This window comes from Ailuropoda melanoleuca, chromosome 5, assembly GCF_002007445.2.
Source record: "Ailuropoda melanoleuca isolate Jingjing chromosome 5, ASM200744v2, whole genome shotgun sequence".
Classification (NCBI taxonomy): Eukaryota; Metazoa; Chordata; class Mammalia; order Carnivora; family Ursidae; genus Ailuropoda; species Ailuropoda melanoleuca.
In genome coordinates this window covers 26,930,319-26,952,202 of record NC_048222.1, presented here as the reverse complement: position 1 = coordinate 26,952,202, position 21,884 = coordinate 26,930,319, and the positions used below count along the sequence as shown (strand labels likewise).

Genomic DNA, 21,884 nt, shown 5'->3' with positions numbered 1-21,884 from the left:
ACGCAGTAGGTCTGCGAAAGTTGCGCTGGCTGACACCACAGGAAAGCCTGCCCGCTCTCTGTGGGTTTGCTGTTTGTCAGCGGCGGGGCGGCTCTGTGCTTATAACGCTTCAGCCAGCCCCGCCTTTCCGGTCCCCGGCCAATCGCGGAGCTCTGCGGGGCTGCCAGGTCGGGAATATTCCAGGGCTTTCGGCTCGCGTCCTGCCTCCAGGCTTTCTGGGACCAATCGGCGTCCTGGGTGCCGCCCCTCCCAGAACTCTCCAGACTCTTCTGGGATTCTTGGGAAGGGACCCGAGTCCTAAGGGGAGGGAGGAGAGCAGCGGGGTTGGGTGGATGTTGATTCCGCCCACCCAGTCTCTGAAACCCCTGGCTATGCTGTGCCCCGGTGTTGAAATTGACCAGAAAGACTAGCACTCGGCTGGCAATTGTAGGGCGGTGAAACGCTCGTGGGGTTCAAACTAGTTTGATGGTTTAAAATAGGATGAAGGGCTACACGACTCCCGGGAATACCCCAAATACAGAAAGTTCCCGAGTTTCTCGAAGTGGGTGGGGTAGCTGTGGGTCAAAGAGACTCCGATCGGACTGTGGTGCTGACGGACGGAGCCGCGTTCAGGCCCGTTAGTGGATCAGTACAAAGGCCTGGGCTGCCTGAGGATTGCTTTGGCTTTCTGCGGCTTTTTTTCCCACCTTCGATTTAAAACGGAAAAGAGAAGGAAAGATAATGCAATAATAGTTTTGATATCATCTTTAACCTACACGGATGGAATATCTGGGGATGGGGAATTTGAATTTTTTAAAAGAAAATCAAGTAAACAGGTGGTTCTTTAACTGGAGGACGTCCCAGTTGCCCCAGAAAGAGCAAGCTGGGTCAAGGGCGGGGGGGAGGGGAAAGGCAGGGCTGGATCCGCTGAACCCATTTGCCTAGGGATGAGCTCAGGCGGGAGGAAGAAAACAACTTTCCGTAGGACTTCTGTCTTTAAGGCCTTTGGGGCTTTTCAGTTTCCCTGTTCTTCCCAGCCTGCGGATCTGGGCCACCGCCTTCCCTCTTTTCCGTCTGTTAATTCCTGGTTCATACTCAGAACCCAGAATTCGGTCTTCTGCCCTCTCTCTTTCGCCCTTAGGCTGTCCATCCTTTTTAAATGAAATGCAGAGGATGGGGAGCCGGCGAGGGAAGGGCGGGTATATTCTGTCCTAAACAGCATCATAAGCCACAGCTGGTTGCAGGTGGTCCCTTTTAAACAAACTGGTCGGGAGTCCAGATGCTGAAAGGTGGGAGCGGTTGATCCGACCCAGGTTCTACTTCCAGCTCCTTTAAAACTAATTTGTCATGCATTTAATTCACCCACTTAGTTTTTAATCCTACATTCCAACTTCCTGCAGGTTATCCTCCCTCCTGCTTTGAATACAAACACATTTGATCATTCATCCCGCCCCCCCCCTTTTTTTTTATCATTTGCAGGCATGGAAAACCATTTGTTGGGTGCCTGATATGAAAATCTAAGGGACTTTAAAGTAATAGTGCCGGGCTCACAACCCACCAAAAATAGACTCATTGCTGTTTGCACATAGTTGAGCACAGTAAACACAGTGGAAGAAGGCAGTTTTTTGTATGTTTGTTTATATATGAGAAGGCAGTTTTTGATGAAGGGAAGGAATCTTGCTTTTGAACATTTTGCTCAGTTGGAATTGCCTTCACAATCCCGTGTGTGTTTGTGCAGGCAAGTGATAACTTTTTTTTTGCATTCAGATGTAGCTCCCTAATGAGTCACCTCCTAATCTAGTCAAACTGGTCAAACTTAAGGAATTTTCCATTTCTTTATGCAATCTCTGGCGACTCCCCAAGCTTCCGTTTCAGCTGCCCAATGTGTCAACACTTCTAGGGACCCTTAACCTCATCTCCTCCTCCCTACGGAAGCTTCCTTGCCATTAGCTGCTACTAGAGGCAGTTCTGGGTTTACTCCTTCCTTCTCTCCAGATCTGCAATTTAGAATATTTCTTTATTGGCTGGAAGCAAAGGGTGTCACTTTACCCACTGCCTGGTAGGTAGACATGGGGATAGGACCTCAAATCTTGCTACTGTTGGTGTAGCAGCAAAAGATCCACTAGAAATAGTTTTCCATGAATCAGCTACAACCTATAGTTGACCTACCTTTTGAGTTAAATCTCTCTTTGTTGAGGGGTCTGGAAACCCAAATATCTATATTCCTTTGCCACTTCCTGACAAGGAGAGGGTCTCCTGAATTTTGTATTTTACACTGGTTGCCTCCCAAGGCAAAACCCAGTCACCATTTAATTGGTGTCTAAGGTTACTGTAAGAACCCCAAGAGATTTTCCAGAATTTTATTTTGGCTAATTTTGCAATCAGGTTTTTATCGGATTTGGCATTTTAAAGGATCAAGTCTCAGGTTCCCCAAGCTGGTGGGGCTGTCAGATACTTCTTTAAGGGTGGGGAACAAAAGAGAGAGAGCCAAGAACTTTGTGGTTCAGGAAGTGCGGAGATGAGCTTTCATCACCCTGAAGCTGTGGGTTTTGGTTTTTTTCTTCTTTCCTTTTTCCTGCAGTTTCTCAAACAGTTTTCTCCTCAGTTCTTTTAGTTTTAAAAGATGGTGCAATTCTAAGGTTAGTTAGAAAAAAGCAAAAGAGATAACTGATATGAAACCTAGAGCCAGGCATAAAGGTTGCAGTGACTGGGGAGCGCTGCAGATTTCCAGAAGCTTGGGGAAACCTGGGAAAGGGAAAACCTGCGATTGCATCTGACTCTACTTCCTTGTAAATAAAGGCCGTTTTTCTTCTTTCTCCCTGTCCTCCTCCTTCTTCTTCACCAGGTAGTACTTGTAAGTTAACTAACACAAGTCTCTGTATGTCTAAAATAGAATTAACAATATCCTTCTTATAGGATGGTAGCATCAGGAATTAATAGGATAATGCTTCTCAGGCTTTAGTTCTGTGCCTGGGACAGAGTAGTGCTCAAAAGTTTGCTCCCTTTCTCCTGTCTTTGTTGGGATCCCACACTCTAGGGTCTGACCTCTCAATCTTTCTTCTTGGGGTGCTTACAAGGTTGGGGACTACTGCCAGGACAATGGCATTGCTTTCAGTTTACTGATTTTTTAGGCAGAGGCCATTCAGCCAAACTTTTTCTTTTACAAAGATGAACACAGAAGATCAGAGGTTCAGTGGCTTAGTCTGGTCACCCTGAAAGCTAATTATAGAACTGGTTATTGAGCCTACACGTCCTTATACTCCCTATTTTGGACTCCATTCAATGTTGGCATATGCATCCTAGCCTTTCATTCTCTTAAGAGAGGAAAACAAATGGCCACAGAAGGGAATGAAGTGAATGTCAGGGCTCTGTGCGCGTTAGGGGCACCACGGAGGTATGTGACCAGCCGGGGACTCCCCTCCTGGCTGCCACTTCTGACTCTTGATCATCCTCCCCGCTGCCCGCTCCTACCTTTCCAACCCTTCCAGATCTCCTAGCCCCGCCTCCCCTTTCCTTCATAACAGACTGTTCTGTCGCAAAGGGGAAAGCAGGGGGGAGGGGGGAGGGGGAGCCCTGTTACTATGGCTAGGCTGGAATACAGTTCGCAGAATCTTCTGGAAATTAAATATAGAGCCATGACTAAGCTTGATGTTTTAGGGCGGGGTTGGGGTGTGTGTCGGGGGGTGGAAACCTTGGACGGGGCAGTTTGTCGAAGAGTGTTCTTACGAGTCAGTCCCCGCCCCCGAACCCAGAAAACTCCAGAAAGGTCCTGACAGCGGTTAAAAGGGGAAGAGAGCGCCAGCCCCCGGGACACGGACGGGGCGGGGCGGGTCGCGGGGCGCGGAGGCCGCCGCTGGGACCTAGCGGCGGGGCTGGCCGCAGGATTGCCTGGCCGGTACCGGGGTTTTGTGCTTGTGTTTTCAAGATGGGATGAAAAGAGAAAAAGGGCTAGATCTTCACAGTTCCTCTCACACTGGGTAATTTATGCGACGAAAGCACTGGGAAGTCTTGTAACTCCTACAACTAAGCCAAGGAGTCGGGTGGCGGGACGCCAGAAGAGGAGGTCCCCAGAGCCCGAGGCGAGCGCGCTCCCGGCCAGCGGGGACGCGCGGCGGGCGGGATCCTGCTGCCCTCGCTCTGCCGCTCCCTCACCGCCCGCTCTCGCTCCTCGAGAGCGGGAAGTGATTCTCGTCTTCTGGACTCCGTCTTCCCCCTGCCCCAGTGCTCCCCGGTTGTGCCCTACCCTTCGATCCTTGAGTGGGCGAGACGGGGACCGGCGGGCGGGGGCGAGTTCACCCCGGCCTCCGGAATTGGCTCCTCGGCCCGAGCCCTTAGACTTTCTGGGAGCGGTGCTCGGAAAGGGGGCGGGGCTGGTGGCGTTGCCCTGTCCCAGTGCAGCGGATTCCCAAGAGGTGACCGAAAGGGACGGATTTACGGTTTTCAATTAGAACGAAGGTTGATGACAGTTCCTGTTTCTTATCTCTACCGTAAGGATCGCCCCCTCACCTGAAAACAACCCCATCTCCTCTTTTAACCGAAAGCCCATGTCCCTACCCACTTCTTTCATATTTATAAAAAGTTTGTTGTTTTGATTATCTTTTTCATTTTTGATGACAATCTTGTTAAACGCCAGAAATAACATAGTATATATGTTGCTAATAAAGCAGTATCTTGGGTTCAAAAGGCATATAAAATCATGCGCATTACCATAGCCACTGGCCTTCTGAGGGCTGGCATAGGGAGTACGTGGGATTGCAAAGGAATTAGGGAAGGTATTGGATTTAAAAAATTATTTCCCCGCCCACAGTTACTTTTCTTCCGTGTACCTCTCCTACCTCCAAATTTTCTTCTGTTATCCAAAATATCACTTTCTCCAGGGATGGCACTGCGTTCTCTTTACTTTAAATCTACAATTTTGGGATGGCTGGCTGGCTCAGTCCATTGTCTGCCTTCAGCTTAGGTCATGATCCCAGAACCCTGGGATCAAGTCCCCTGTCCAGCTCCTTGCTCAGCGGGGAGCCTGCTTCTCCCTCTGCCTGCTGCTTGTGCGCTCTCTGACAAATGAATAAAATCTTTTAAAAAAAAATCTATAATTTCATCCATCTGATCTCTTTTGACCTTACAAACTGATTAAGTCCTCGGTGCAAGGGTACGCGGGTTATAACTTCTTATATTGATTTCTTAATATAAGAAATCCCACTCAATAACTTGACTAATTGGGCCATAGAAACTTATTTTTTCCAGAGTTATTTCTGAAGATTTCCCTGAACTCTCTGATCAAAGGTGTTTGGTAGGTCCTTCCCAAACTCCACCCTTTTCCGTCCACCCTCCCTGTCCCCTGCCACCTCTCTCCTAAGCAGGGGTAGTGGCTGCTGCCTTGAAGAGTCACTGTGTTATCTGCAAATGATGGTAACAAATGTTCCTGCAAGCTTTAAGGGGGAGAGGAGGTCCTGTAGCAAATGCATATCCTCATGAAGACTGATTTATATCGTGGCTAGAGTCCACAGCCCTACAGTTCAAGTGTCTTGAAGGTTAAAAGTGCCTTTATAAGCTGCCCTGAAAGCCTGAACGTGTTAGATTTCCATTTTCATACTTCCGGGACAAAGTCCACATGTATGTGCCATTCCCAGAATACTGATTTTCTTCAGAGGCTACTACTTACTAAAAGGTTTGGTGGGCTCTGAAGAACACATAAACTCAGAAAATGCTTTTATGGAATGTTGAGTGAGACCATTCTTTAAAAATTGTTTTTGTTGTTGAATTGAAATTCACATAACACAAAAACCATCTTAAAGTGCACAATTGAGGGGCACCTGGCCGACTCAGTCTGAAGAGCATGCAACTTGATCTCAGGGTCATGAGTTTGAGCCCCGGGTTGGGTGTAGAGATTACTTTACAAACAAATAAAAATTAAAAAATAAAGTGGACAATTCAGTGGTACTAAGTATATCCACAACGATCTGCAACCACCATGTCTATCTTGTTCCAAAACCATTTTGTAACCTCCAGATGCAACTGATTTTTAAAGGGGTTCACTCCCCAAGCCTTGAGGATTGCAGCAGGGCCTTTTCCAACAAGGAGGTTGTGAAGGGCATTATTTCTAGAATGCTAGCAGCTAGGATATGCAGTATCTCAAAGGTAAGGTAGTGCATGGGAAGGGTACCTGTAGTAGGCCTCCCCTCTTCTAAGTTTCCCCCTTCTTCTAAGTTAACAAATACTAAGCCTTTCTTATCAATCCAAGTGTTTATCTGATATAATTGTATGGATCCCATAACGTAAAGGCAAAGGGGTAATGATTGTGAAACCCAAGGTAGAACCAACCCAGAACCGGGCATAGTTTAAAAAAAAAAAAAAAAAAGCCCTGTGGACCTGGGACAGCCTGGCAAAAACTGATGAAACTATAGTTGGAATCCAGGTTTTAACACCTTTGTCCAACTGGAAATTTTTTTAACCACTTAAGTAATTTTAGTGAAGCCAGTAACTTTGAAGTCTTCCCATGTGTTCACCTGTGCAACTTAAACACTGCCTAAACTCAGTGTGGTGGAATGAGGATTCATAAACATATAAAAGGCCCCAAAACAGTGCCTGGTACATAAAAGCACTGAAATATTAGGTCCTTCTGCTGGGGCACCAAACTCAAGGACAGTTCCTTGCAGATACTCACTGGGTACTTAAAATGTAAATAACCATTGACAGAAATCTGACACTTCTCTCTCAGTAACCTTTCAGAAACAAGAACTATAGACTGAGGCATCAAGGCCAGACTCTTTCGTTATAATATATTAGACCGAGAGGTCAGAGTAACTAAAGCCTAACTGGGCAAGCCAGTGCTTGAACTCACATTTCCTCACTACCAATTTAGGACTCACCTGTTCTTTCATGCTGAAACCAGATTACACATCATGGCTCTGACATATCAGGCGCACTGACAGGAATGGCAAGCCAGGACCTTCCCACCTAACAGCCTCTCCCTTCTCTCTTTTGCCAGCTTCTCAAGGAACACCCACCCCATACCCCTTTTCCAGGCCACCCTTACACAAGGTCAACCCCTTCATCAAACTTGAGGCCACTATGTCAGTAGCCCTTAACTTTTTCTACACCAACAGACCCAACCCACTCAAAATAAGCCGTTTTTTAAAATCTCCCCAAAACACCACTTGCTTAAAAGAAAGAGATCACAATGCAATATATACACATACTTCTCCAGATCCTGCACCAATACCTAAGATACAAATTACCATTCAGTTTTAAAACAAAAAGACAACCTGTACAGACTCTAATCTCAATATAAAAAACACAGAAGCAGGCAAGACAATCAAATTATTGAGTTTATTTACTCAGCAGAAAATAGTTAAAACAACAAAACGAAAAAAGGCCCAAGTTTGGTGTGGATATTACAAAAAAGAAAGGCACAAACGATGGCAGTATAAATTCTTGCTACATTTAGATTCTAGAAAAAAAAGGAACTTCGTGACTTCACCAAAAGAGACAGTTGAAATTAGGCAAACAATAGGCAAAGTTGAGAGATGATGAAATGCAGACATGTAAGGCAATGCAAGAGTCCTGAATCCCAACAGTCTCTGAACCAAACACGAACAATTTGGGGAAGAAGTCCTAATCCACCTCCTCGATGGTGGGGCCAGACCCAGAGCCCCCTTTGGGGGCCTGAGCCCCAAAGCCGCCAGCCCCAGGGCCACCCGCCCCCTGGTACAGTCTGGTGATGATGGGGTTACACACCTGCTCCAGCTCCTTCCTCTTGTGCTCAAACTCATCCTTCTCGGCCAAGGTGTTGGCATCCAGCCAGGAAATCACCTCCTGGCACTTGTCCAGCACCTTCTTCTTGTCGGCCTCGCTGATCTTCCCCTTGAGACCCTCATCCTCCACGGCACTCTTCATGTTGAAGGCATAGGACTCCAGGGCGTTCTTGGCAGACACCCTCTCGCGCTGCACCTCGTCCTCGGCTTTGTACTTCTCGGCCTCCTGCACCATGCGCTCGATCTCCTCCTTGCTCAGGCGGCCCTTGTCGTTGGTGATGGTGATCTTGTTGGCCTTGCCCGTGCTCTTGTCCGTGGCCGTGACGTTCAGGATGCCGTTGGCATCGATGTCGAAGGTCACCTCGATCTGGGGCACTCCCCGGGGGGCGGGGGGGATGCCACTCAGCTCGAAGCGCCCCAGCAGGTTGTTGTCCCGCGTCATGGCCCTCTCGCCCTCGTACACCTGGATCAGCACGCCGGGCTGGTTGTCCGAGTAGGTGGTGAAGATCTGCGTCTGCTTCGTGGGGATGGTGGAGTTGCGCTTGATCAGGGCCGTCATCACGCCCCCGGCCGTCTCCAGCCCCAGCGACAGCGGAGCCACGTCCAGCAGCAGCAGGTCCTGCACGTTCTCAGACTTGTCCCCCATCAGGATGGCCGCCTGCACCGCCGCCCCGTAGGCCACCGCCTCGTCCGGATTGATGCTCTTGTTGAGGTCGCGCCCGTTGAAGAAGTCTTGCAGCAGCTTCTGCACCTTGGGGATGCGGGTGGAGCCCCCCACCAGGACCAGGTCGTGGATCTGGGCCTTGTCCAGCTTGGCGTCGCGCAGCGCCTTCTCCACCGGCTCCAGGGTGCTCCGGAACAGGTCGGAGCACAGCTCCTCGAACCGCGCCCTGGTGATGGACGTGTAGAAGTCGATGCCCTCGAACAGGGAGTCGATCTCCAGGCTGGCCTGCGTGCTGGACGACAGGGTCCTCTTGGCCCTCTCGCAGGCGGTGCGCAGCCGCCTCACGGCTCGCTTGTTCTGGCTGATGTCCTTCTTGTGCTTCCTCTTGAACTCCTCCACGAAGTGGTTCACCAGCCTGTTATCAAAGTCCTCGCCTCCCAGGTGGGTGTCCCCGGCCGTGGCCTTCACCTCGAAGATGCCGTCGTCGATCGTCAGGATGGACACGTCGAAGGTGCCGCCGCCCAGGTCAAAGATGAGCACGTTACGCTCCCCCTTGCCGGTCCTGTCCAGGCCGTAGGCGATGGCGGCGGCCGTGGGCTCGTTGATGATCCTCAGCACGTTCAGCCCCGCGATCACCCCCGCGTCCTTGGTGGCCTGGCGCTGCGAGTCGTTGAAGTAGGCCGGCACGGTGATCACCGCGTTGGTCACCGGGTAGCCCAGGTACGCCTCGGCGATCTCCTTCATCTTGGTCAGCACCATGGACGAGATCTCCTCGGGGTAGAACGCCTTGGTCTCCCCCTTGTAGCTCACCTGCACCTTGGGCTTATCCCCGTCGTTGATCACCTGGAAAGGCCAGTGCTTCATGTCCGACTGCACCACCGGGTCGCCGAACTTGCGGCCGATCAGCCGCTTCGCGTCGAACACCGTGTTCTGCGGGTTCAGCGCCACCTGGTTCTTGGCCGCATCCCCGATGAGCCGCTCGGTGTCGGTGAAGGCCACGTAGCTGGGGGTGGTGCGGTTGCCCTGGTCGTTGGCGATGATCTCCACCTTGCCGTGCTGGAACACCCCCACGCAGGAGTAGGTGGTGCCCAGGTCGATGCCGATGGCCGCAGTTTTCGCCATGCCGCTGTCTTGCTCCCTCGCCCCGCGCTCCGGTTCAGGCTGTGTGAAAGGCGGTCGGTCGGGATCCGCGACGAGATGCTCGGTCTTCTCCGAAGCTGCAAACCCGAGAACGTGCGGGATCGGAACGCAGTAGGTCTGCGAAAGTNAGGGGCTGGGAGGGGCTGGGAGGGCCAGAGGCAGGGCGGGGGCGAGAGTGTTGACGCTGCTCCCCCAGACGCGTTACAATGGGGGTGCTGCCTCTGACCTCATGGGTTAATAAGCAATCGGGATGGTAGGACCGGAGTCCGCTCAAAGTTGTAGGGCGGGGCGGGTGGGGGGTGGGGGAACACCGGCTGCGCATTTTGGATGTTGAAGGAGCCCCCACCCTCAGGGGCTCCTCAATCGGAACATTATCAAACTGGATCGAAGGCGGCGGGACAATAGGTGAGCCTGGAGGGCTCTCACTGAAATGGAATGGCAGTAGGCAAGATTAATAGATCCGTGTTGAGAAAATGCTGGAACATTCTATAGTTTTAGTCTAAGGTAATGGGGCATTGACCAATCAGGGAAGGGGAATTCTTTGGTAGGAGCCAAGGTGGGTGGGATTTGTCAGAGCTGCTGGAAAGAGGTGGAGAAGCTCATCTATTAGTGTCTTCAGATACGTGTCTTTTTCCAGAGGATATCGGAGGAAGAGATTGCATGTTAAGCTCAGTCTCGTCTGAGAAAGTTTGTGAGAGTTTGATTGGGTTCCTAGCAGCCATTTTTAGACTGGCCCAATACTACTCCCAACAAATCCCTAACTGAGGGTAAGGGAGCTGTGGAAGGTAACTAAACTGAAGGGTGGAGATTAATGTCTCCGGAGGAGACCAGAACATAAAATAATCTTAGTTAAGCAGGAAGACAGGTACAATCGCAGAATAAAACATCACAGATAAAGGAACAAGACAGTTGAGGTAGGCTCTGTGAAAATTGAACACAAAATATGCTCACTGCCTCCCACTTGCTTCCAGTTCGCTAAGAATACTTTAGTCCAAAAAGCACTCTCTGTGAAAGAAGGGACTGGAAAAAGATACTTGTACACCGAGTTTATGGCAGCATTATTCACAATAGCCATAAGGTAGAAGCAGGCCAAGTGTCCAAGGAGGGAATGAATAAATAAGCAAAATGTGTTATATACATATAATGAATATCATTCAGCTTTAAGAAGTAAAGAAACTCGGACACATGTTGTAACATAGATGAACTTTGACGGTATCGTTCTAAGTGAAATCGGCCAGTCACAAAAAGAAATTACTGTATAATTCTATTAATATGAAGGCCTAGAGTAGTCAAATTGATAGAGACAGAAAGTAGGGTAGTGGTTGCCAGGGTCTGGAGGGAGGAGGGGAATTGAGAGTGGCTTAATGGGTATAGAATTCCAGTTTTGCAAGTTCAAAAGATTTCTGGAGGTTGGTCAACAATATGAATGAACTTACTGCTGAGCAGGACACTTAAAAAACAGTTAAGATGGTAAATTTCAAATTATGTGTATTTTACCACGATTGAAAGTAATAAAAGAGCACCGTACCAAAACTTTATCTCATGTTTTCCTCTCAGGCCTCGGAAGACCATGGCTGCTGCTAAAGGAATGGCCATCGGCATTGACCTGGGCACCACCTACTCCTGCGTGGGGGTGTTCCAGCACGGCAAGGTGGAGATCATCGCCAACGACCAGGGCAACCGCACCACCCCCAGCTATGTGGCCTTCACCGACACTGAGCGGCTCATCGGGGATGCCGCCAAGAACCAGGTGGCCATGAATCCCCAGAACACTGTCTTTGATGCCAAACGTCTGATTGGCAGGAAGTTTAATGATCCTGTAGTGCAATCAGATATGAAACTTTGGCCTTTTCAAGTTATCAATGAAGGAGGCAAACCCAAGGTAATGGTGTCATACAAAGGGGAGAAAAAAGCTTTCTATCCTGAGGAAATCTCTTCTATGGTACTGACAAAGATGAAGGAGACTGCTGAGGCTTTTTTGGGCCACCCTGTTACCAATGCAGTGATCACTGTACCAGCCTATTTCAATGATTCTCAACGCCAGGCCACCAAGGATGCAGGTGTGATTGCGGGTCTCAATGTGCTAAGAATTATCAATGAACCCACAGCTGCTGCCATTGCATATGGCTTAGATAAAGCAGGTCAGGGAGAGCGACACGTCTTGATCTTTGATCTAGGTGGAGGCACATTTGATGTGTCCATCCTGACCATAGATGATGGAATTTTTGAGGTAAAGGCCACAGCCGGGGACACCCACCTGGGAGGGGAAGACTTTGATAACAGGCTGGTGAGCCACTTCGTGGAGGAGTTCAAGAGGAAGCACAAGAAGGACATCAGCCAGAACAAGCGAGCTGTGAGGCGGCTGCGCACCGCATGCGAGAGGGCCAAGAGGACCCTGTCGTCCAGCACCCAGGCCAACTTGGAAATTGATTCACTTTATGAAGGCATTGACTTCTACACATCCATCACCAGAGCCCGGTTTGAAGAGTTGTGTGCAGACCTGTTTAGAGGCACTCTGGAACCTGTGGAGAAGGCTCTTCGGGATGCCAAGATGGATAAGGCTAAGATCCATGACATTGTGTTAGTGGGGGGCTCCACTCGTATCCCTAAGGTTCAGAGGCTGCTGCAGGACTACTTTAATGGTCGTGATCTCAACAAGAGCATCAACCCTGATGAGGCGGTAGCCTACGGGGCGGCAGTGCAGGCAGCCATCTTGATGGGGGACAAGTCTGAAAAGGTACAGGATCTGCTTTTGTTGGATGTGGCTCCCTTGTCCCTAGGGTTGGAAACGGCTGGAGGTGTCATGACAGTCCTGATCAAGCGCAACTCCACCATCCCCACCAAGCAGACGCAGATCTTCACCACCTATTCAGATAACCAGCCTGGGGTATTGATCCAGGTGTATGAGGGCGAGAGAGCCATGACCCGAGATAACAACCTCCTGGGGCGGTTTGACCTGACTGGAATCCCTCCTGCACCCAGGGGAGTGCCTCAGATTGAGGTGACCTTTGACATTGATGCCAATGGTATTCTCAATGTAACAGCCATGGACAAGAGCACAGGCAAGGCCAATAAGATCACCATCACCAATGATAAGGGCCGCCTGAGCAAAGAGGAGATCGAGCGCATGGTTCTGGATGCTGAGAAGTATAAAGCCGAGGATGAGGTCCAGAGAGAGAAAATCTCTGCAAAAAATGCTTTAGAATCTTATGCTTTTAACATGAAGAGTGCTGTGAGTGATGAAGGCTTGAAGGGCAAGATTAGTGAGTCTGATAAAAAGAAAATACTGGATAAATGCAGTGAGGTCCTTTCGTGGCTGGAGGCCAATCAACTGGCTGAGAAAGATGAGTTTGATCATAAGAGAAAGGAATTGGAGCAGGTGTGTAACCCAGTCATCACAAAACTCTACCAGGGAGGATGCACTGGGCCTTCCTGTGGGACAGGGTATACTCCTGGAAGGGCGGCCACAGGCCCCACCATTGAAGAAGTAGATTAATCTTATCTGGAGTTGGAGAGTTCTAGGGTGCCTCTAAGATGAATTTTGTTCCCCTCATCTTCAAACATTGTTATAATTATTGAATTGACTGTCCTGAACCTAAGTTACCATCCCTCTGGATTCTGACAAAAGAGTCTCATATACCATCTTTTCACAATCCATGTTTCTGACTCTTAGGAAAACTAGGCCCCTCTGAACCATTTGACGAATTTGAATGTCTGTTATTTATTTCCATCCTCCCCAACTTCCTTCTTCCTGTGTGGATGGTTAAATGTCACTCAGTAAATTTGTTCCTAAAACAAATTTCTTCTGGTATCTTTATTGATTTATTATTTTTTAAGTTCATTTTTACTTATTTTAAAGATTTATTTACTTTAGAAACAGTACACACATACACGTGAGCACATGCGAGAACGCTGAGGGGAGGAACAGGGAGAGAGGGTGAGAGAAACCCTAGCAGACTCCACACTCAGCTCAGAGCCCGATGTGGGGCTCGATCTCACCACCCTGAGATCATGACTTGAGCTGAAACCAAGAGTCTGATGCCCAACTGACTGAGCCATCCAGGAGCCCTTATTTTCTAAAATTTATTTATTTACGTAATCTCTGCACTCAATGTGGGGTTCAAACTCATGATCCCAAGATGAAGAGTCATATGCTCTTCTGACTGAGCCAGCCAGACACCCCTCTTCTTGTACCTTCAGACTGTGAGTGTACCTTGAAAAGTTAAGGTACAGAGTTCATGAAGAGCATGAGTGTGGTCTGATTGTGAACTCATTGTGAATGATTAAACTGGTAAGAGGAAAGTATTTGAATTTTCATGAGCTAATTGTTTCAAGCAGGAAAAAAACTTTTGATCACCAGGCTCCTTTAGCGCCAGCTAGAGCAGTGGCTAACTATAGTTTCTGCTTATACTCAGTGATAGACTGGTTTAGGTCCTTAGGGTTCAGCTGGGGGGGGGGACAAACTTCTGCTTGATGTCCTTATGACATTTATAGGTGGGGTCTAGGACATCCAACGTCTGTGTACTCATAGAGTCTATTATTACATCCTTTACGTGCAGAAAACATTTTTACAACAAACTGTTGACAAATGGGTAAGATGAGAAATGGAGGATTTAAATCTTATTCCTTGAAAAAAATATTTCACCTATTGTGTCATAATATCAAGTATTTATAAAACCCATAGGGGCATGAGTATAGAAGTCTGTATAACTGTGCACTTGTGTCCTTTAGTGTTTGAGGGGTCATATTTGGAAGTGAAATATTAGAATGGGAATTTCTACCCAAGCAAGCTTCTGTTTGGTTTTACTCAGTCCTTTACAGGACAGCCCTAGGCAAAAGGGTGTAAGAAAGGTGGACTGAGATTGGGTCCTTGGGAGAAATATGTTTACTGGGAACCTTTAATAAAATCAAGATTAGCGCTCGGGATCCTGATCTCGGGAATTCTGCAACATTTTATTTTTTAAACTTTTTATCGAAGTGTAATGGATATAGAAAAGTGCACAACTCAGGAGTTTCCCCAATTTCCTCGACAGTTTTCAATAGAGTGTCTGCGGGCGGCTCCATCAAGAAAAACCCCAGAGAGGCGATAAGCCTCTTCAAAACTCGGGCGACAGCTGGGGCTCGCGCCTGCGTGGTGGAAGCCCGCCAGTCCGGGAGGAAGTGGGAAGGCAGGAAGACCCGCCCCTTTCCCGGCTTAAGCTCCCCCTGGGCTCTCTCCCGCCGGTTCTCCCCGAGCCGCGAGTTCGCCGCGCGCTCCTGTCATTGCTCAGAGCTTCCGCGGCTCTTTTTGTTGCGCCTGCGCGATTCCGTCCCGCCCCACGCGCGGGCTCGCATCCCGGCTGCCGCCCGGCCCCACGCCAGCTGTTCCAGGCCCTCGCTTTCACGGTCCGGCCGGCAGCCCGCGGCTTGAGCACCATGGTAGGTACCGTGACGTCACAAGGGGGCGCCCTGGGGGCGAGGGAGCGCGGGCGGGCGGGCTGGTCGGAGACGGAGGGGGCGGGGGGCGGTGTCTAGGCTTTGACCCTCGGGGCTGAAGTTGGGCCCTGGGGTTTGCTCTGTTCTTAGTTCCTACGCCTCACATTCTGGGGGGACACACATGGGAGCAAATGGGATTTTCTTTTTTTTTCCTTACTTGGGAACAAAACAAAAGAAACGCGCGGGAGAGTTGGGGACAGGAAGGGAGGGAAAAGCTAGACCTCAAGGAGTATTTCTGTGACGGAGGCCAGGCTTTGGGAGGGTGAGAATGGGCGGGTGAGAATGGGACGCTTTCTACAATTCTGCCTACTGGGGGTTGGGGGGGCGGCAGAAGCCTAAGAGAGGTGGTCGATTGAGAGACCGACCCGGAGAGCCCGAGGGGTGCAGGGCAGAGCGTCTCTCTGGAGCTTTAAATCAGGGGCTCAGACAAGTGTATTTGGGCTCTAGCCCGTCATCTTTGTCAGTATTGTTTCCTGTGAAGTTTTGAGAACTGTCAGAGATGTGGCGGGGATCCCAGTACCAGTATTTGGGAATACTAGCAGAGGGAGGGACACTCCTTCCTACCGTGTACCTTCCCATATGATGGTCTTCCCTCTCTGGCCCAATAGCTCTTCTATTCCTTTTTCAAGTCCCTGGTGGGCAAGGATGTGGTCGTGGAACTCAAGAATGACTTGAGGTAGGTACCTGTTCCAGCAAGTCGGTAGGGGGTGGCTATATGCAGGGCTCTGGAACCTCTTTGAGGCTGGGCAAAGTGGGAGAGATAAAAAAGGAATAAATGACCTGTGCCTTAAGCTTAAGGTACTAGAGAGCTGTCAGAGGGCAGAGGCATCAATTTTTTTTTTTTTTAACAAAAGACATTGTTTATTTTTTTCTGATAAATTATTTACTCCTTTGACCCAGCTTATAGAAATGTACTAATCAGTTCCACAAGTAAAAGTGTATTACAAAGGTGTTTGTAGTTTTATTTGCCATAGTCCCAAATTGGAACAAATAGCCATTTACAGGGAATGGGTTAAGTTGTGGCACTTCCATACTATGTAGCTGTCACAGAGGAATAAGATATATTGATATGGAGAGCTGTTGCAGAATAGTAGATGTGGCACGATCTCCACATTGTTGAAGAGAACGTAAAGGATAAACCAAAGACCAGTGCAGTCCCTTCTGTCTACTGCTTTTACAGCCTGTACCCCCTTGTGTCATTAGCTCCTAATTAGCATCCAGGGTATGGATAAATGCTGTATTCTTGGAGAGACTTTTTTCCTGGTCCTTCTAGCCGAGTAGTGTCTGTTGTATAGTCTGTTTTCTTCCTAGTGGGTGCTTGTCAAATTGTGATTTCATAAAAGTATGTTTATTGTTTACAGCCTGTCCTTCCTACAGGGCTAGGACCATGTTTAAGCTCACCTTTGTGTACCTAATGTCTACCGTAGGCCTGGTATATTGTAGGTGCTTAATAAGTATGTACGGAAAGAAAGAGAAATAGCTAACATTTGAAAACATCCTATCAACTAAGCACTATTCTGAATACATTTATTAACTCATTTAATTCTCATAATTCCTCTATAGGAGACATACTGTTGTTGCTATCTTACACATGAAGAAACTGAAGCATAGATAGGTTAAGAAACTTGCTCAAGTCTACACAACTAGTAAATGACACAGCCAGAACTGAAGTCCAGTTCTGTCTGGTGTGTGCACATTTGCTCACTCTCTTTTAAATTAAAAACGATCTGTCAGAGAAAGACAAATACCATATGATTTCACTTGTATGTGGAATTTAAGAAACAAAATAGATGAACATGGGGGGAAAGAAAAGAGAGAGGCAAATCAGAAAACTCCTTTTTTTTTTTTTTTTAAAGATTTTGTTTACTTATTTGACAGAGAGAGAGGGAGAGAGCACAAGCAGGGGGAGCGGCATGGAGAGGGAGAAGCAGGCTTTCCCGCCGAGCAGGAAGCCCAACTCAGGGCTCAGTCCCAGGACGCTGGGATCATGACCTGAGCCAAAGGCAGACGCTTAACTGACTGAGCCACCCAGGTGCCCCCAGAAAACAAACTCTCTTAACTATAGAGAGTAAACAGGATTGCTGGAGGGGAGGGGAGGGGAAGTAGGTGGGGGCATGATGGGTATTAAGGATGGCACTTGCTATGATGAACCCTGGGTGCTCTATGTAAGTGATGAATCACTAAATTCTACACCTGAAGCTAACATTACACTGTATGCTAACTAACTGGAATCTAAATAAAAACTTGAAAATAAATAAATAAAATGGGGTCATATTCTTTATTCAGCTGTGAAACTTGCTTTTCATTTGGCAGTGTGTTGTGAATATTTTCCATGTCAATAAAGTTGATCTTTAACATTCTTAATGTCTGTATGGCATTTTTATTTATCTGGCAGCAACTAATTTAATCAATACTTTGCTGTTGGACATTTAGGCTGTTTCCAGTTCCTTGCTTTTACAAATGATGCTGCCCTGGACATCTTTATGTGTGCAACTTTGTACACATCTCTTTTTTAGGGGGAAAAAACCGTTTAAAAAAATCCTTTAAATGAAGTATACATTTAAAGTATTGTTACTTATTACCTGACTCTCCTTTAGAAACTTCTATTTATTTATTTATTTATTTATTTAATTTTCTCAATTTTTAATTTAAATTCCAGTTAACATAAAGAGTAATATTAGTTTCAGGTGTAGAATTTACTGACTCATCACTTACATTCAACACCCAGTGCTCATCACAAGTGCCCTCCTTAATACCTAACTTTTCTTTAAGGATTTTATTTTTAAGTAATCTCTGCACCCAGGGTGGGGCTCAAACCCACAACCCCAAGGTCAAGAGTCGCATGCTTTAACAGATGAGCCAGCCAGGCTCCCCTCCTTTAGAAACTTTGGATCAGTGTATCCCCGTACCCCCCTGCCCCCAACAATATCCCCCACGTTTCTTTGTGAGATAATTTCTCAGTATGGGAAACATTGACATGGTATTGATGGCGTATAGATTGGGGCCATATAGTGAGTCAAGTATGGAAGTCAGAACCACCTAGGCAATTCTATAGATAATTTGTGTCAGAACCACCTAGGCAATTCTGTGAGATGATTTGTTTTTGGTTTTCCTCTTTTCTCCTTTCCGGGTCTTCCACATGGCAAGAATAACTTAGCAGGGACTTAAAAGATTTGAAGGTAGTCCATTGGTATGGGAAAAGAACTCTCTCATGCTTCTTGTCAGACCATTGTTGTGCTATATATTGTTGAGACTGAATGAAATGACACCACCTATGCAGTTTCGAAAGTTACTTCACCGCTGCAGACGGTAATAGGGTGTTGTCAAAGTCTTCCCAGCAGCCTGGGATGTGGGGAAACCACCACCGAGGAAGTATGTCTCTCAGGCAGTGGATTTTAAAGACAGAATTTAGCGAAAATTGGGGTCGAACAGAGACTGCCAGCTTTATTTTTGGCAAGATAGGTACCTTTATTTTTTTTTTTTTAAGAATTATTTATTTTAGAGTGAGGTAGAGAATTTTTTTTTTTTTTAGAGGGGAGAGGGGCAGAGGGAGGAGGAGGGAGAAAAGCAGGCTCCGTGCTCTGTGAGAGCCCCATGTGGAGCTCGATCTCAGCCCTGAGATCATGACCTGAGCCAAAATCAAGAAATTAAGAGTCCAACACTTAACCAACTGAGCCACCCAGGTGCCCCGGGGAGAGAGAGCCTTAAGTAGACTGAGAGTGGAGCCTGATGTGGGGCTCGATCTCATGACCCTGGGATCAAGACCTGAAGAACTGAAAGTGGCTGAAACCAAGAGTCTGACAAAAATATTTTATTTTCTTTTATTTTCATTACAATGCTTTTTAAAAAGATTTTATGTATTTATTTGAGAGAGACAGATCATGAATGGGGGCAGGAAGCAGAGGGAGAGGGAGAAGCAGACTCCCTGCTGAACAGGGAGCCTGACACCGGGCTCAATCCCAGGACCCCGAGATCACGACCCAAGCTAAAGGCAGATGCTTAACCGACTGAGCCACCCAGGTGCCCCCAAGAGTCCGACGCTTAAGCAACTGCACATTACAGTCATTTCATTAAAATTTTTTTTATAACAAAAAAATAGCAAGGGCAATCAAAGGTATTCTTAGGGAAGAGAATATTGACAACCTTTAACATACTATGTATGCACTCAACACAACGCTATACTAACCTGTGTTTCTTTGTCTCAGACTTACAAAACCTTTGAGCACATATCAGTGTTTGAGAACCACATTTCGAAGGAACATAGAATCTGGTGACGACATGCAGGGTGCTTAGGATAAATGTGGCCAGGCTGGCGGCTGGCCTAGATTGAGGTGTAATTAGACCTTGGCTTGTAGAAGTAATACTAGAAAGAGAATTATAGAGATATTAGGAAAATGTCACCACATGATGGGGACATGGGTCATGGAGGACGGTGAAGCACAACTCAGGATTTGAGGTTGTGAGACTGTTGAGGCTATTGCCAGAAAGTAAAGAAGTTGGGAGAGAGGTAGCATGCCTTGGAGCCCTGGTGTTCTGATGGCATTCCTCATTCACATTTCAGAGGGCCCAGGGATTGAGGAAGGGAGAGGACATCCTTGTGCCTGCATCATCAAGAAGATTATTAAGCTACTTTGTCTACGTTATTATTTTTTTTAAAGATTTTATTTATTTATTAGATAGCGAGAGAGCATGAGGAGGAGCTAGGGAGTGGGAGAAGCAGGCTCCCCGCTGAGCAGGGAGCCCGATGCAGGGCTTGATCCCAGGACCCTGAGATCATGACCTGAGCCAAAGGCAGACGCTTAACTGAGTGAGCCACCCAGGCGCCCCTTGTCTACTTTACATATGGGGTTCCAATGCAACAAATGTTTGAAAATAGCTGATGGTTTGGGGAATCAGACAGATGTGGATTCAGGTCCCTGTTTCTTCTACACTTGGGCACATTACACAATCTCTGAGCCCCTGTTTGGTAATAGCTACCTTGTGAAGTAGCTGTAAAGATTGCAAATACTATGTGGAACATGGGCCTAGTTTATAACAGTTGTTTAATACCAGCTGCTAAGAGTGCCTTGGTTTTAGGAGATGTGAGGTCGAAAATAACACACTGCGATAAAAGCTTTGTCTTTCTTGTTCCTGGGCTTAGGAATGCCCCCTTTTGGTTCTCTCTTTTCTTGACATCCCCCAACCATGTTGTTATCCATGCTCTGAAGTCATCTGTCTGTTGATTTTGGTGTAAACTGATTTCTTTCCTCCTCCTCCCCCAACAGCATCTGTGGAACCCTCCATTCTGTGGATCAGGTAAGATATGTAAGAGCTTAGAATGGGTTTTGGGGAAGGAGAGGAGGGAGTTTCGGGGTTGGGTACTTGCATCTTGTCTCTAGAGCTAATGACGGTGTTCGTTTTCTTTTCTTAGTATCTCAACATCAAACTAACTGACATCAGTGTTACAGACCCTGAGAAGTATCCTCACATGGTGAGTTGGTGATGGTGAAGAGGAAACAAGCAGGACGCTCCTGGGTGGATAGCTGACATTCTTTTTTTAAAGAGTTTATTTTATTTTTATTTATTTGAGAGAGAGAGTGCCCACGCGAGCTGGGGGGGGGGGCAGGCAGACTGGGCACCGCCCAGTGAAGCACCCTGAGGTCACTACGTGAGCCGAAATCGAGTTAGATGCCCAACCTACCAAGCCACCCAGGCGCCCCAGACAGCAGACGCTTTTAAGGGTGTTTTCTTATTTGTCTATCTTGGTCAAGTTGTCAGTGAAGAACTGCTTCATCCGGGGCTCGGTGGTCCGCTATGTGCAGTTGCCGGCAGATGAGGTGGACACACAGTTGCTACAGGACGCAGCAAGGAAGGAGGCGCTGCAGCAGAAACAGTGATGGTTCTTCCTCCCCTCCCTGCCCCTCTTCTGTTGGTGACCTTTTACCTCAAGCCGCAGGACCCCTCCCTCCCATATTTGAGGGTTTTTTGTCCTTTTTTTTTTTTTTTTTAATAGTGGTGGAGACTTTTTTTTTCCTTTAAGGGATGAGTGGATGGGAATAATAATAGTGGGGAGCAGCTCTCCTGTGTTGAGGAGGGGAGGATAAGTCGGCTGGGGAGCTGCAAAGCCTGCCTTGTCCTCAGCACCTGCCTTTCTCACTCCTTCCCTGGATGTGGTGGGAGAATCTCCCAGATCTCTCCAGGGCAGCATGTGATTCATTTTGGGGATGGAAGGAATCTGTCCCGCATCGGGAATAAACTTATGATGCACATTTGAGTTCTGGTTCTGCGTGTGTTTTGGGACAGAGCCTGGAGCGTGGGAAAGGGATGTTGAATTCATCCAAGCCCTGCTACTCTATTACGCCAACCAGGAATCCAGCCCAACTTCCCAGCATTATCTGGCACTGTTGTCCCTGGTGTAAACCACATAATACCTCACCTGGGCTACACCATGTTTCTTGAACTTGCCCCTACCTGTACAGCTTGCCTAGGGTGGTCGTCTGCTCATGCTGTACCCACAAGGAGTACCTGCTGCCTTTCCATCTCTGTCCTGTTAACCTAACGGTTAATGTTGAGACACCAAAACGCGTTTGATGCTGCTGGATTGCCTCCTCAACCCAGCCAAATCACTGCACGCTTTCTGAATATAACGGACTAATACGAGTGGCATAATTTCTATCGTGGAGAGTTAGTACTGGGAATGAAGCAAACTGGCTCATTCAGCAAACAGGAGTTTCCCCTACACAGGAGTTCTCAGTACTAAGGACCTCCCGGGCCGTTCAGCGCGATGCCTGCTTCTGCGGGAGGGACGGAGGCTCCGGGAGGAGGCTGGGCGCCCCCTGGGTCCTCGGCCGCCAGTGCCCGGCCCGCGGGTTCCCCGGCTGCCCGCTGGGCGC

The 21,884-nt window shown here is 48.0% G+C and overlaps 3 protein-coding genes across 4 annotated transcripts; 2 read left to right on the top strand and 1 right to left on the bottom strand.

Moving 5' to 3' along the window:
• Window positions 1-7,289: 7,289 nt before the first annotated feature.
• Window positions 7,290-9,658, bottom strand: LOC100483558 (heat shock 70 kDa protein 1). Its single transcript, XM_002931069.4, has one exon. It carries the CDS (start codon window positions 9,517-9,519, stop codon window positions 7,594-7,596), a length of 1,926 nt encoding a protein of 641 aa, XP_002931115.1. The 5' UTR covers window positions 9,520-9,658; the 3' UTR covers window positions 7,290-7,593.
• A 156-nt stretch (window positions 9,659-9,814) lies between these two features.
• Window positions 9,815-13,330, top strand: LOC100483310 (heat shock 70 kDa protein 1-like). 2 transcript variants are annotated; one of them, XM_019793821.2, is made up of 2 exons: window positions 9,815-9,942; window positions 11,095-13,330. In XM_019793821.2, exon 2 carries the CDS (start codon window positions 11,108-11,110, stop codon window positions 13,031-13,033), a length of 1,926 nt encoding a protein of 641 aa, XP_019649380.1. In that variant the 5' UTR covers window positions 9,815-9,942; window positions 11,095-11,107; the 3' UTR covers window positions 13,034-13,330. The 2 variants fall into 2 exon arrangements, with proteins under 2 accessions (XP_019649380.1, XP_011216316.1); XM_011218014.3 differs by having other exon boundaries at window positions 9,815-10,041.
• A 486-nt stretch (window positions 13,331-13,816) lies between these two features.
• LSM2 (LSM2 homolog, U6 small nuclear RNA and mRNA degradation associated) lies at window positions 13,817-21,265 on the top strand. Its single transcript, XM_034661679.1, has 6 exons — window positions 13,817-13,828; window positions 14,581-14,955; window positions 15,621-15,688; window positions 20,277-20,307; window positions 20,423-20,482; window positions 20,763-21,265. Exons 1-6 carry the CDS (start codon window positions 13,817-13,819, stop codon window positions 20,886-20,888), a joined length of 672 nt encoding a protein of 223 aa, XP_034517570.1. The 3' UTR covers window positions 20,889-21,265.
• Window positions 21,266-21,884: the final 619 nt, after the last annotated feature.